The 13486-nt window shown below is 34.6% G+C and overlaps 2 protein-coding genes across 2 annotated transcripts; one reads left to right on the top strand and one right to left on the bottom strand.

Moving 5' to 3' along the window:
- Positions 1-333: 333 nt before the first annotated feature.
- On the top strand, positions 334-3441 carry LOC122586560 (boron transporter 4-like). The gene is made up of 11 exons (XM_043758542.1): positions 334-425; positions 510-648; positions 734-899; positions 1023-1189; positions 1274-1447; positions 1531-1626; positions 1726-1842; positions 1935-2257; positions 2489-2768; positions 3136-3267; positions 3406-3441. Exons 1-11 carry the CDS (start codon positions 349-351, stop codon positions 3439-3441), a joined length of 1707 nt encoding a protein of 568 aa, XP_043614477.1. The 5' UTR covers positions 334-348.
- Positions 3442-4501: 1060 nt separating this feature from the next.
- LOC122586561 (glucose-6-phosphate 1-dehydrogenase, chloroplastic-like) lies at positions 4502-10245 on the bottom strand. The gene is made up of 10 exons (XM_043758543.1): positions 9852-10245; positions 9260-9495; positions 9060-9154; positions 8826-8940; positions 7798-8003; positions 7565-7714; positions 7356-7476; positions 6885-7114; positions 5815-6015; positions 4502-5085 (listed from the first exon to the last, which is right to left on the bottom strand). The coding sequence occupies exons 1-10, from the start codon at positions 10075-10077 to the stop codon at positions 4836-4838; spliced, it is 1830 nt and encodes a 609-aa protein (XP_043614478.1). The 5' UTR covers positions 10078-10245; the 3' UTR covers positions 4502-4835.
- Positions 10246-13486: the final 3241 nt, after the last annotated feature.

Genomic DNA, 13486 nt, shown 5'->3' with positions numbered 1-13486 from the left:
GAAAGGTTCCTTTTGTAGGATATTGGCTCCAACTACATACATTTTCTTTGCTTCTGCACTTCCTGTGATTGCGTTTGGAGAGCAACTTAGCCGAGATACAGGTATTAATTTCAATTCCGTCCTTATATATATATATCAATTAGAGAAACTTAGAGTCGAGGTATTTGGATATATATCTAATTTGTGATAAGTTTGTTGGTTGAATTTAATTTGTCTGCTGTTCTGTATTTAGATGGAAGCTTGAGCACAGTTGAAACTTTGACTTCTACTGCTATATGTGGTCTCATACACTCGATATTTGGAGGACAACCTCTTCTTATATTGGGAGTTGCTGAACCAACTGTTATAATGTACACTTACTTGTTTAAATTTGCTAAAGGGAGGGAAGATTTGGGGCAAAAACTGTTCTTGGCTTGGACTGGATGGTAATTTCCTATTTTATTTTCTTTTTGATAAGATTTTGTTTGTTTGAGCAGATCAGATTAATTGATCAACCGTGACTGTTGTAGGGTATGCACTTGGACGGCTTTGATGCTGTTTCTTCTGGCAATATTCAATGCTAGTGTTATTATCAATAGGTTTACCAGGGTTGCAGGGGAAACTTTTGGAATGTTAATTTCAGTTCTTTTCATTCAAGAAGCCATCAAGGTAATCAATTGAGATGGAAAAGTTTTGAAGCTGATTTCATACTGTTTTTTTAAGTTTTTAAGACTTGGTTGCGATTGATGCATAGGGACTAGTGAGCGAGTTCAAAGTTCCAAAAAATGAGGATGTAAATGACGACAAGTATCAATTTCAATGGCTTTACACCAACGGTCTGCTGGCAATTGTCTTCTCATTTGGGCTTTTATACACTGCATTGAAGAGTAGGAAAGCAAGATCATGGTGGTTTGGAACAGGTGAATTGAGCAATATTTTGTTGTTTATAGCCTTACTCTGAACAATTTTGTTGGAGTTATGTGGAATTAATTAGTTATAGGCCAAATTATCAGAACATGTAATTACTGTTACATGCAATATAGGTGAGCTCAGAAGTTTCATAGCAGATTATGGGGTCCCATTGATGGTTGTACTGTGGACAATGCTCTCATTCAGTGTACCAAGCACCATCCCTTCTGGCGTCCCAAGAAGGCTCTTTAGCCCACTCCCATGGGAATCGGAATCCACATACCATTGGAGAGTAGTCAAGGTGCAAATTTGTTAATTTCTAATAAATCATGGTGTTTACAGTTTTTAAATCAGTCCATCACTCCAATATGTTGTTGACTAACAGGATATGGGCAACGTTCCTCCGGCTTACATCTTCGCTGCTATCATCCCATCTCTTATGATTGCTGGTCTTTACTTTTTTGACCATAGTGTTGCTTCACAACTGGCTCAGCAAAAAGAGTTTAACCTCAAGAATCCTTCCGCGTACCACTATGACATTCTTTTACTCGGATTCATGGTGAACTTTATCATTTTGCTCTATTCTTATGCACCTTTTGACCACCACAAGCTCATTCTTTTGTTTATGAAATGTTCTATCAGACGTTACTTTGTGGATTATTAGGGCTACCTCCTTCAAATGGTGTGTTGCCTCAAGCACCGATGCACACTAAAAGCCTAGCTGTTCTCAAGAAACAGGCAAGTTCCCAAAGAAGAAAAAGAAACAGAAGTGTTCTAAATTCCAACCACTTGATTTTGGTGTGCTTTTTCCAATTAAAGATGTAATTGTTCTATCAGTTTATTAGAAAGAAGTTGGTAGAGAGTGCTAAAGAAAGCATAAAGCTGAAAGCTAGCAGTATTGAGATCTACAACAAAATGCAAACTGTGTTCATAGAAATTGATAGATCTCCAGCGGTGATTCTTTAGTCTGTTCTTTTTTTTTTTGGATTAAAAAATGTTGTTTCAAATTTATCTAAATTTTTTTAATTGGTGTTCTTTCATTGCAGACAACTGCAGTAGTTAAAGAACTAGAAGACTTGCAGGAAGCTGTCATGAAAGTAGAAAACGTAAAGGAAAACACTAAGGTAAAGTTTGATCCCGAGGAACACATTGATGCTCATTTACCTGTGCGAGTTAATGAGCAAAGGGTCAGCAATCTACTGCAGTCACTTCTTTTAGCAGCATCTATATGTGCTATGCCCCTTATCAAGTTAATTCCTACCTCGGTTCTATGGGGATATTTTGCTTACATGGCCATTGACAGCCTCCCCGGAAACCAGTTTTGGGAGAGGATCTTGCTTCTTTTTGTCCCCTATGGCAGGAGATACAAGTGAGTTTTCAACCACTTATAGGTGGAAACTGGGCATGCCAAAAATTAATTGCTTTTTGTATGGGTCAACCCAAAGTACTTTTGGTTATTATTTTATAAAATGGTTAGTGTGTCAGGTATGATCAAAAAGATATTACTCCTTGTGCAAAATATTACTGTATTATTCACCTGACTATTTTAGTTGTAAACCAAAACAATACTATATTCATGGTTTCTTGTGAAATGTGGCAGGGTTTTTGAGAAGGTGCATGCGTCTTTTGTTGAGTTCGTGCCATTCAGAAGAATAGTTATATTCACAATCTTCCAGATTGTGTATCTTCTTGTTTGTTATGGTGTGACGTGGATTCCTATTGCCGGCATTCTCTTTCCCATCCCCTTCTTCCTTCTCATTATCATACGACAACACATTTTACCAAAGTTGTTCCAGCTGAACCATTTGAGAGAACTAGATGCAGCCGAGTATGAGGAAATCGTGGGTAGTCCAACACGCACTCCCAGCTTCCATCTCGGGGTAAGTTTCACAATCCAATCACAAGCTGTCGACTGTCTATATTGTCTGTATGTTATCTCATTAGAGTCAAACGTGTATTTTTATAATACTTGGTTAAAAAGAAACAAGTAACATATATAAGTGCAATGGGTTGAAAGTCACCTAGTGTTTTCAAATCTTTAAAACTTTTAAATATCTATTGTTCAAAGTAAATTGGACATGTGCCCAAGTTGACCTGCCTGTCTGTACATGTGTTATGAGCTATATGTTTTAACCCAAAATCCAATCTGACCCATTACATAGCTCGCCTGAGCTGTACGCTTTCTTGCTTCTAATAACAGTTACCCTTCTCATTTGAATCATCGCTAACTCCATCGAGAAAACACAGGAAACTGATAATGCTGGTGGTGGGAGCAATGAAGGTGATATCTGTGATGCTGAAATACTAGATGAACTGACTACAAGTAGAGGGGAGCTCAAGGTCCGAAATCTTAGCTCTAAAGAAGACAGACGCACACAGGTAACAAAGAGTTTTATCAAACGCATAGATCTTTGCATTCAGATTCTTCTTTGGTGAACTTTTTAAGATCATGCTAATTATAGCTGTTTAAATTTGTTTCGATGTTAACTGGTGGTACATTATACTGTATGTTTGCAGCAAATTTACCATGATGATGAAATCCAGCCTGAGTGAAAGACTAAAGAATTTGTTTCAATATTGTGAATTACTAGTGATCCATGTATACTGGATAGACCAAGTCTTTCTGTTAGGGATCTTTTCTTATCTGTAGCTCTATATCTATAAAGCGTGTCAGTTTGTAATACTGTATCCAATTTTCAATACAATAAAACCTTCCGCTTTACATCTTCTTGTCTTTTACATTGTCTGCCACTTTGCAACGGTGGTATGAGAATGAGAGAAATCATGTGAAGTTGAGAGAAATAGATAACCAAAAAGTCCCTTCTCAGTTACTATTGACTTCTGATCATGGCAATGTAATTGAACCGTCCATTCCCCGATTCAATGGTCAGTTACGTATGAGCACTGAAGTATGCTCATGGAGAACTTTTGAGGTCAAACGAGTATTGACAAGTTATCCAGTATGGTGTCCATTTTCTTGTACTTAAAAGTTGGTCCAAAAGGCCCAGAGAAACATCACTATCATATAGTACCCTACACCATTACTGATGGATTATGTTTGGAAAGGGAGTTCGTAAAAGGTCTGCCGTTAAAATTGATAACCTATATCTATATGCAAGGAATACTGAAATGCCCACATTTTCGTTATGATATATGTGAATATTGTTGTAGGGTGCAACAAGGGTCACCATGGTCCAGTCCATTGTGCTGAGTTTCTCACCTGGAGGTGAATCATATGCATCTGGGTTGAATATGGAATCGTAAGAATATCAGACAGGGCCTCTTAATCCAAAGGAGAAAGAAAGCTATGTTACATGTGTCTAGCAAGGAGGTGAAACCCATATCAACAGAAGAAATTAACAGTTGAGAACAGAATTGGAGGATTTAAAAGTTAGCAGGGAGTAGTAGTGTAGTACTCACAAATGGAGCAACCGGAAAATTGTTGCATAAATGTTGCCAGAAAAGACGATGGCGTTGGAGAAGATGATGTCGTCAAAAGGGACGTTTTTGTTGGGTACTTGAAAAATGTTTCAAGGAAAGTTCAGTGACTTTGCAAATGATTTTCCCAAAAATAACATTAGTTCAAAGTTAAATAAAATACAACGAACTTGCCTTTATGAGAAATCCAGCTAGTAACCAGATACCTTTTTTTTGGTAACAGTAATACAGAGGCAAGAAAACCAGTACCATGAACAATGTAATCATTAATGCGAACTAAAAATGCAAAAACACCACTTCAAATCTTCTTCATATTTTGTTGGCTTATTGCTACTTAATTCCTTCCACCATCACCATAAACCCCTACAAATCTATCTGAAAAAAGACCAAGCTAATTACGAGGACCTCACCTTTTTCACAAAGAAAAGCTTGCAATTTTCAATAGGCAAATTAAAAGGAAAACGGAAAAACAGTTGCTTCCTATGGTGGTGCTATTCCTTGGTTACTGCTCAGAAGTCAGAACCAACATCACCCCACCGAACCTTGTATCTAGCCGCAAGATAATGAGACCCAACAGGACCACGACTGCCATATGGGTAGTATTCAGGCACAACCTTTTTTTCTTCAAGCTCCTTGAGTACAGGAGTGAATAAGGACCAAGCTGCGTCTAGTTCATCACTACGTATGAAAAGTCTTCTTTCTCCTTCAATAGCATCCAAAAGAAGTCTCTCGTACGCATCAGGAATCTCCTTAGAGTACCTGTTTGATTATCAAAAAAAACTTGGCTTCACTATCCAAAATACCTGGGTATCATATTGTTTCACCAGAACTTCAGGACCTAGAATCATATCAGGAAAAGGAGACAGTAGATCTACAAAGTTCCAATTGTTTATTTTATCTTGCAAATGTTCTTGCACATGAATTTTCTACAAAACTATGCAATGAAAGTCACTTCCAAATATATCTTTGCTAAAAGATTTATCTAATGTATAATTACAGTATTGTTATTGTTATAGGTTAACAATTTCTCAAGATCCGATGATTAGTTTGCAATGAAAAGTCAAATAGGTTGCTCCAAAAGGTCAATAACTCTTTTTAGATGGCCCCTGTGACAATCCTATTTTCCAATTGGTTATTTTATCTTGCAAATGTTCTTGCACATGAATTTTCTACAAAACTATGCAATGGGAGTCATTTCCAAATATATTTATGCTAAAATTTTATCTAATGTATAATTACAGTATTGTTATTGTTATAGGTAACAATTTCTCGATATCCAATGAAGTTTGCAACGAAAAGTCAGATAGGTTGCTCCAAAAGGTCAATAACTCCTTTTAGATGGTCCCTGTGACAATCCTATGTGTGTAGCGTATATCCGTAAGGACCGTAATAAACTTTTCCCATCATTCATGGAAACCAGATTTTGTTCTTACTTGCGTCGTGTCAAGGGAGCAAGACTAATAAAAGGTAACAAAGTGAAGAGATTACCTTGCTGAATAGAGAAGATTAAGATTGCTTCGGTCCAATCTCATTCCAAGACCAGGAACTTTGTTATTGATCTTTAGATATATGGCTTCATCAGGTTGCACACGAATAACAAGCTCATTCGTTGTTAGGTCAAGATCTACCCCGATATTCTTGTTATACAAATTACCAGGGACGTGTCTGAACTGCACTCTTATCTCAGCCCTGAATGAAAGAAAAAAAAAAGGTGTGAGTCATCAGAGTTGGACCACATAGTTTCAAGATTGTATTTGACTGTTTTTTGGATGTCTAAAGTCTAAACTATCATCCTGCAATAATGACATATATAAATAAAATAAAACCCATAATTTCCGTAATGATGACAATGAACATATAAATAACTGTAACTTCATCACTTTCAAAATATTAAATATTGAAATTGCAATAATTATGGAACAAAGCAAATACGTTAGAAATGACATGAGTTCGTGTAACCCAACATAAAGAGAAGCAGCCAAAAATCTCAGCAGGCCCATCCTCCTTTCTCATCACATCACGTAAACCAGACGCATGATCACATCCTCATTCTTCTTGCACCATGTAAATGAGACCCCGCAATATAAAAAAGTAGAGGAGGCAGTTTCAAATTCTTTGAAGAACAGTCAAACAGGCAAATTTAATTTCGGGTAATAAGAAAATGCGACAAACAGTTTAAAAGCTCCGGATTAATATGCCACAGATTACAACCTCCTAAACTGTACCATCCAAGATAAAAGAAAGTAGATCACTATTAAAATAACTATTATTGTAATCACGAATGATCTAATTCTCATTCATGAAATTCAGAAAGAAAAAAAAGTTCACATGTCCAACTGCTGGATGCTACACATTTTGACCAGCTACATAACCAGCCCCACCCACCATTTTTGCATCCTATACAAGGATCTTACATGACCAAGAAAAATAAAAGTTTATCAATTTTGAGAAAAAAAACAATCTGGCCTTAAAGTTAGAAAGCAGTAGATAGATGATGAATGTTACTAATATATAAGAGCATATAAACAGAATACATCATAATATGTTAAAATACTAACCTACGATCATGCAAAGCCTTTCCAGCCTTCATCAAAAAGGGCACACCATCCCATCTAGCATTGTCGATAAAAAGAGAAGCAGCAGCAAAAGTTGGTGTCAAACTGTCCGCTGGTACAGTCTTGTCATCAGTATATGCCGGATACTTAACACCTCCTCTTGTGTGACTCTTATATTGTCCTATTACTATATCATCAAGTTGTAAAGGCCTCATGGAACGTAAAACTTTGACCTGCAAACCGTTAAAAAGAATTACCAAAAACATGTTGTAGAAATGATATTAATAAATGATTTTAGTAGTTCCTGGCATTTCGTTGCAAACATATCATCATTCTTGCTAAACTTGTTCATTCTGCAAATGGGATAAATTACATTTTTCATTTTGGAAGGAAGATGATCAATGTGCAACCAAAAAGCCAAGTATAAGAATTGGGAAATTGGAGCTCTCAAATAATTTATCATAATGTTACAACCTTTTCATTTCTGATATCTTCTGCATCCAAGCTAACAGGGGTTTCCATGGCAAAAATAGCCAGCATTTGAAGCAGATGGTTTTGCATAATGTCTCTAATTATTCCATAATTGTCAAAGTATCTAAAAAGGACAAACAAACAAGGTAAACAAGGGTCCCTCGAGTATACCCAAATGAGTTTTCTGTAACAAAAATCAGGGAGATTATTACCCTCCACGTCCTTCTGTGCCAAAATCTTCAGCAAATATAAATTGTACGTTCCTTATATATTGTCTTGACCACAAGGGTTCAAAAATTAAGTTTGAGAAGCGAAGAACTGAAAGATTCTCCACCAGCTCTTTCCCAAGATAATGATCTATCCTGTATAATAGTAACCATTCGAAAATCAGTGGCTGATTTCACTTTCATCACAAATAGGTATTATAGAAGATAGTTAGACCGACCTAAAAATTTGATCTTCATCCAAGTATTGCTTGAGGGACCTTGTTAATGCAGCAGAGGATTCAGAATCTCGACCAAATGGTTTTTCCACGATGACCCTTGTCCATCCATGTGCAGAAGATGCAGATGAGCTGGCACATCGCACTGCGTCTATGAAAATATTTGGTGGGATAGATAAATAGAAAAGACGGTTCGCGACCCTTCCTTCCTAAATAAAGATTAGATTGCTATCAAACTAAGATCTTGCATATATTATAAGTAATCATCTAACTGAGCAACTATCTTCCAAAAGAATCATGTGTGGCTCTGTTTGTTGCAAACTAGCAATCATTGTAGTGTAAATGCAAATAACTACAGAAAACATAGCAAGTATAAGGAATTTAAAAAGAAAAAGGAGTGTTAAATGTGAATGTTTTGTTTGCATTTACATTACCGTTATTTGTACAAAAAAAAAAAACAAACCATCCTGCATATTAGAGTGCCATTTGGCATTTTTACACAAAAGATGATTGTTTTGCGAAGAATATTGGAGTACAATGGTTTCAAAAGTGAACGATCCTGTTGGAAAATGACATCAAGTGACACCATACACTAAGGTGGTGTTTAAATGTGCCCTTTAGAAAGTGATTGCAAGATCTTGAATAATCAGAATCACAAAGTCAGCTACAATAATCCATTTTGATGTTTTCGAATGTTTGGCAAATTTTGATTTTTTGATTTTTTATTATGTCTATTATTTGTTGTTTTGAGAAGTATTAAATGAAATTAAGTTATATAGGTAATAATGTAGCTCTAACCTTTTACAATTGTAAGCAAAACTATTAAAAGTAATTCTAACCAAAGCCTTTGGTCGGGCAATATTTGAGGTGACGCAACAACCAATAGATTGTCAGCTATAGTCCCATTGGGGACAAATCACATGTGTGTGAATAAATTGTGAGATAGGGAATATTTTCCTTCAAAAAAAAAAAAATTAATCTAGAGCTTGAACACATAAATCTGCCAATCTTTATAACTTCATAGACATTACCTCGTGTTCCTTGAGCTTTTTATCCAGCTGCAAGAAGTTCTCTTGAGAGTCGTATTGACCTGGGTGGTAAAAACACCTTTCAAGAAACTGGTCCATCTTTTCACCACAATTCTCCCTGAAATATGTCAGTCAAACAATTTTAAAAAAACATACTATTTTCACAACCAAAAAAAAAAAAAAAAACCACAACATGAAAATCAAATGAATGTAAACAGAAAATGGAAGTGCATCCACCTTTGATCGATTCTGCACGTAAGTGTCTTGCTAACCATTGTTCGAAGTTCAGCATCACTCATCTTACTACGTGCATATCCAAATATAGTAAAATGCTGTCAAAAATTGGCAGAAAAAGATAAAACATTATCCATTAGTAGGTGTATGACAATTAAATAAGTTGGAATAAACTTTCTATGATATGTAAAAAGAGTACAAACCTCAGGGAGGCAACCTTCGTAATAAAGAGCAAAGAGTGCAGGAAAAATCTTTTTCTTAGCAAGGTCGCCTGAGGCTCCAACCACTGTTATACTGACAGTACACTTGTCTTTATCAAAATTAACAAGACGATGAACATCTTGGAGTTCTTCTGGCGGTGTGACGGGTGGGACCGAGACCAAGTCATTGTTTGGTATAGTAAGAGGAATGTCAGAAGACGATTTCTTCTTTGCAGCACCTAGATACATTTTGTAAAGAAACTTAAGCCGAATAATAAAAATCATAAATATCTGTATCTACATTTTAAAACAAGATGAATGGCATATCTGTAAACAAAAGACCCTTAGGTCAACAAGTTGGGGGTAAAGTCAAAGCAGCCGGACCACAGAAGAAGAACCCTTTGAAAAAAAAGTCAAACAAGGATTGCTTGTTCCTAACAAATTCTTATGATCATCATCACTATTCGAACTGCTAATCTAATCTTAGTGATTTATATAATCAAAGTCTTGACCCTTAATTACAGTAATTTATTATTAGTGTATAAATAAATGAAATGCACAAAAAATAAAGAGTTAGGAAGTACTAATAACTAACCATCTTGGACAGCTGTTTTCGAGAATGAAGATCGGAGAGGTTGTAAGCATAGATTAGTTGAACGACATCGTTTCGATAACAAAAATGAAACAGTTTGTTGTTGTTGCTGCTGATGGAAGAGGCTGTGGTTACTCTTACTATTAATATTATTATTATTATTGTTAGTGAAACAAGAAGATGAAGAAGAATTGAGAAACGATGCTGAGTGACAATGTGTCGTCGCCATGATGATCGGTAGCTACTTGGTAGATACAGACAGAAAGACGAACTATATGTATACCTGTGTGTTGTATGTATGTATGTTGGGGGTTGATATATCGGGAGGGAGAGAGAGAGAGGGGGGGCTTTTCGGTGATGCCGATGGATGGGAGTCCCTTGATAACTCCGAAAGGCAGGAATTATATATATGTATATTAACGTCGACCAAATGTCAATTTACGGCCACTACCAGCCATCTTCTTCTTACTTTAGTTACACACACTTAGTTGCACATTACATTTTGGGCTACACATTTCTTTTATATCCGTTGGGCTCTCTGGGCCAAAATCTTTTTTTGCTCCAAATATGTCCAAGCCCATACCTGCCGATGAAGTTGGCACAATATAAATTGAAAGTTGGCACTCAGCGTCGTGGCTTAAGCATGGCGGCAGAGCTACATGGAATCACATCACCACCGTATCTATAACATTTTATTTGTGACGGATCTAGAAATGTGTCTTAAAGTACGCAATTTTTCATGAACATGTAGTTTCTTTAGTAACTTTTCAGGTCGGATCGATTTTATTGATTAAATTGTATATTTACCTTTCTAAGCATTTTAAAAGATAAATTTTACATAGAAAATAAGGAATCATGTATATTGGGATAGCTATTTTACAGGTTCACATAAATTATAATTTAAAAATTGCATGACATAATTGATAGAGATTGTAAAAACTACTTGTACAGCTAAAATGTTTATTGTTTATCTTTAACCACCTGTTATCACCGCCAAATTTAAAGACTTGGATAATAAAATTAATTAAAGCCTTTCGTATTCTTTTCTCTTTTGATTGTGGGCATGCATTGATTTTTTAAAAGATATGCACTATTAATATTGACTTTAATTAAAAATAATAATTTTACTGCTAGTAATTTGTGTTACTGGGTATGTAATTTCGTACCCACCTTTCCATGTAAATCCGTCACTATTTCTAGTATTAATATTATGTTAATAATGTAATTCAAAGATAATTAGCAACTCAACAAATCATACACTTACGTTCATCCCTTAATTTAAAGTTATTGGTCCATTTTATATTTTTGTTAGTATCTTGTAAACTGTTTAAGTACAAGACCTAAAATTCTGATTTCGTCACTACTTAAGCATTAGAGCAAAACGGACCTCTAATTTAAATGATAAACTCATTTACATACACATTTATATAGCAATAATACCTTTAATATCAAATTATGTGCATGCTAGTTAGGTGATTAGGATGAATTTTGGTTTTTAGGTCACTGATCAATTTGGTTACGTATAGTTTAGGAATTTTTCGTTCTAGTAGACCCATAAATTTCCAGGGTCAGCTTTAACCTGATTAAGAAATGTTTACCTGAAAAAGTATATTTAACTTATACTTTAATATTAATACTAATATTAATATGTGATGCTATATGTTGTCACTTGATCATTGATGAACTAATTATAATACGAGAAAAGTGATTATGGGGCTGTTATGCACTCAACTTGGGTGAAAAATACTTCACATACCAATATTTTAATATTTTGAATAAATGTTTGACCCCCCATGATTTTTATGGTTTAAAAAAAAGGTATGTGATGGGTTTTTTCACCCAACTTAAATATCTAATAGCCTCATATTCCCCTTCCCATAGTAATATTAACATGTAATTCAATATGTTGTCACTTAATCATTGAAAGATGCTACTTGTAAGTTTATTGGTACATTAATGGTTAATGTTTGGTACACAAGACCTAAATTTTGAATTTTGTGAGGATAAATTATACCTTTGTGGCAACAGAGTTTCACCCCATCAGTTTTGGCCAATATGTAAAGTGGGTAGTCATTTCAAGACTACTCAGCTCGCAAAGCGAATTGAATACTTAGGTCAATCAAAAAGAAGAATACGTTAACAATTTCAGATGTTTTTGAATTTTAAATGTTTCGAGTCCAATTGAAAAATGCACTATGATATTCGATCCGAACTTATCATTTCTTTTATCCAGTAACGACTTATATTGGAATATGATAACTTGAAAGTTAGTTTATGCTATATTTGGATTTTTTTTATATGCTTCTTACTTTTTGTCTCCACCATTTTTGATTAGTTTTTCTTTTTTATGTAACATCTTATAAGCACTATAATTAATTTGATGTGATATATAAAGATAAGTAGAGAACCAATTACATATATTTAATTTTTTTTTTCGTTTTTGTATTTATGAACATCACATAAGTCTGTAGATTTCATTTGTAAGTATACTAATCTAATAAGCATGATACCCGCACAATGCGACGATGATGATAACGGTATGATGGCAACGATGGATGGTGGTGGTGGTGGCAGCGTCAAATAGTTTAGGTAATTGATGTAAAGATGTTTGATTTAAAAGTGCTTAGTAGAGATATTTTATAATATAAGGATCGAATAGTGTAATTTGATATTAAGGGTTGATGATAATTTAATTCATTAAGGGTAATTTTGTCAATTTACATGTATTATATATGTTCTAATATGTTTTGGCCTTGATGATGACCTGTTTCAGGAACTCTCTCGATGTGTTGTTCAAAGTTCAACCAGAGAGATGATTCCGTCAAGTAGAGGTACGAATTATTAGACTATCTCCAATGGGAAACCCTTTAGTGCCCTTAGTTGTCCATGGACATCCATTACATTAAATTTTGTTCAAAACTAAAGATTTTTTTGATGTATGTTCTTAATGCCCTTCACTTGTCCAAAGTTAATATATATTTTTTTTAAGGATGTTTGTAAGGACATGTAAAGATGTTTTTATGGTTGGAGGTAAAATTATAAGATTTGAAGGATTTATAAGGATTTTAAAAGATTTGTAAGGATACGATGTGACAACTGACAAACGTTTAAGGACGTCACTAGCATTGACGATATATATATATATATTTCCCCTGTCTCAATTTAAATATCCAAGTTTGACTGTCCAAGTATTTCTTTCGCAACGTTGACCATTAATATTGTTGTTGATGTTTTGTAATACTTGGCGAAAGTTATATCATTATAAAATACATTAAAAACTTAATCGATTCATATATATTACATAACACTAATAGAATTCTAGACGGTCAAAAAGTTAACCATGAAAGATAAAAAATGTTAAACTATGAAATTTAAATTGGGACGAATAGAGTATTAAAATATATTGACCAAGAGTATTGAAATGTTTAGATGCTCCGTGTTCGTAAAACTCCTCTCATGATACTCTATATCCTTAAAAATAAATATAAAAAAAAAAAAAAAGAAGAAAGAAGAAAAAAAATAAAATCAAAATTCGTTCTACCAGAAATAAAAATAAAAAAAAAAAACAGAAAAAGAAAATGTTGAGCTTGCCTTGTTAACACGAATTAGTTTGTCTTAGTTGGTCTTAAAATCTAAAC

This window comes from Erigeron canadensis, chromosome 2 (assembly GCF_010389155.1).
Source record: "Erigeron canadensis isolate Cc75 chromosome 2, C_canadensis_v1, whole genome shotgun sequence".
Classification (NCBI taxonomy): Eukaryota; Viridiplantae; Streptophyta; class Magnoliopsida; order Asterales; family Asteraceae; genus Erigeron; species Erigeron canadensis.
This window is presented reverse-complemented; position numbering and strand designations above follow the sequence as displayed.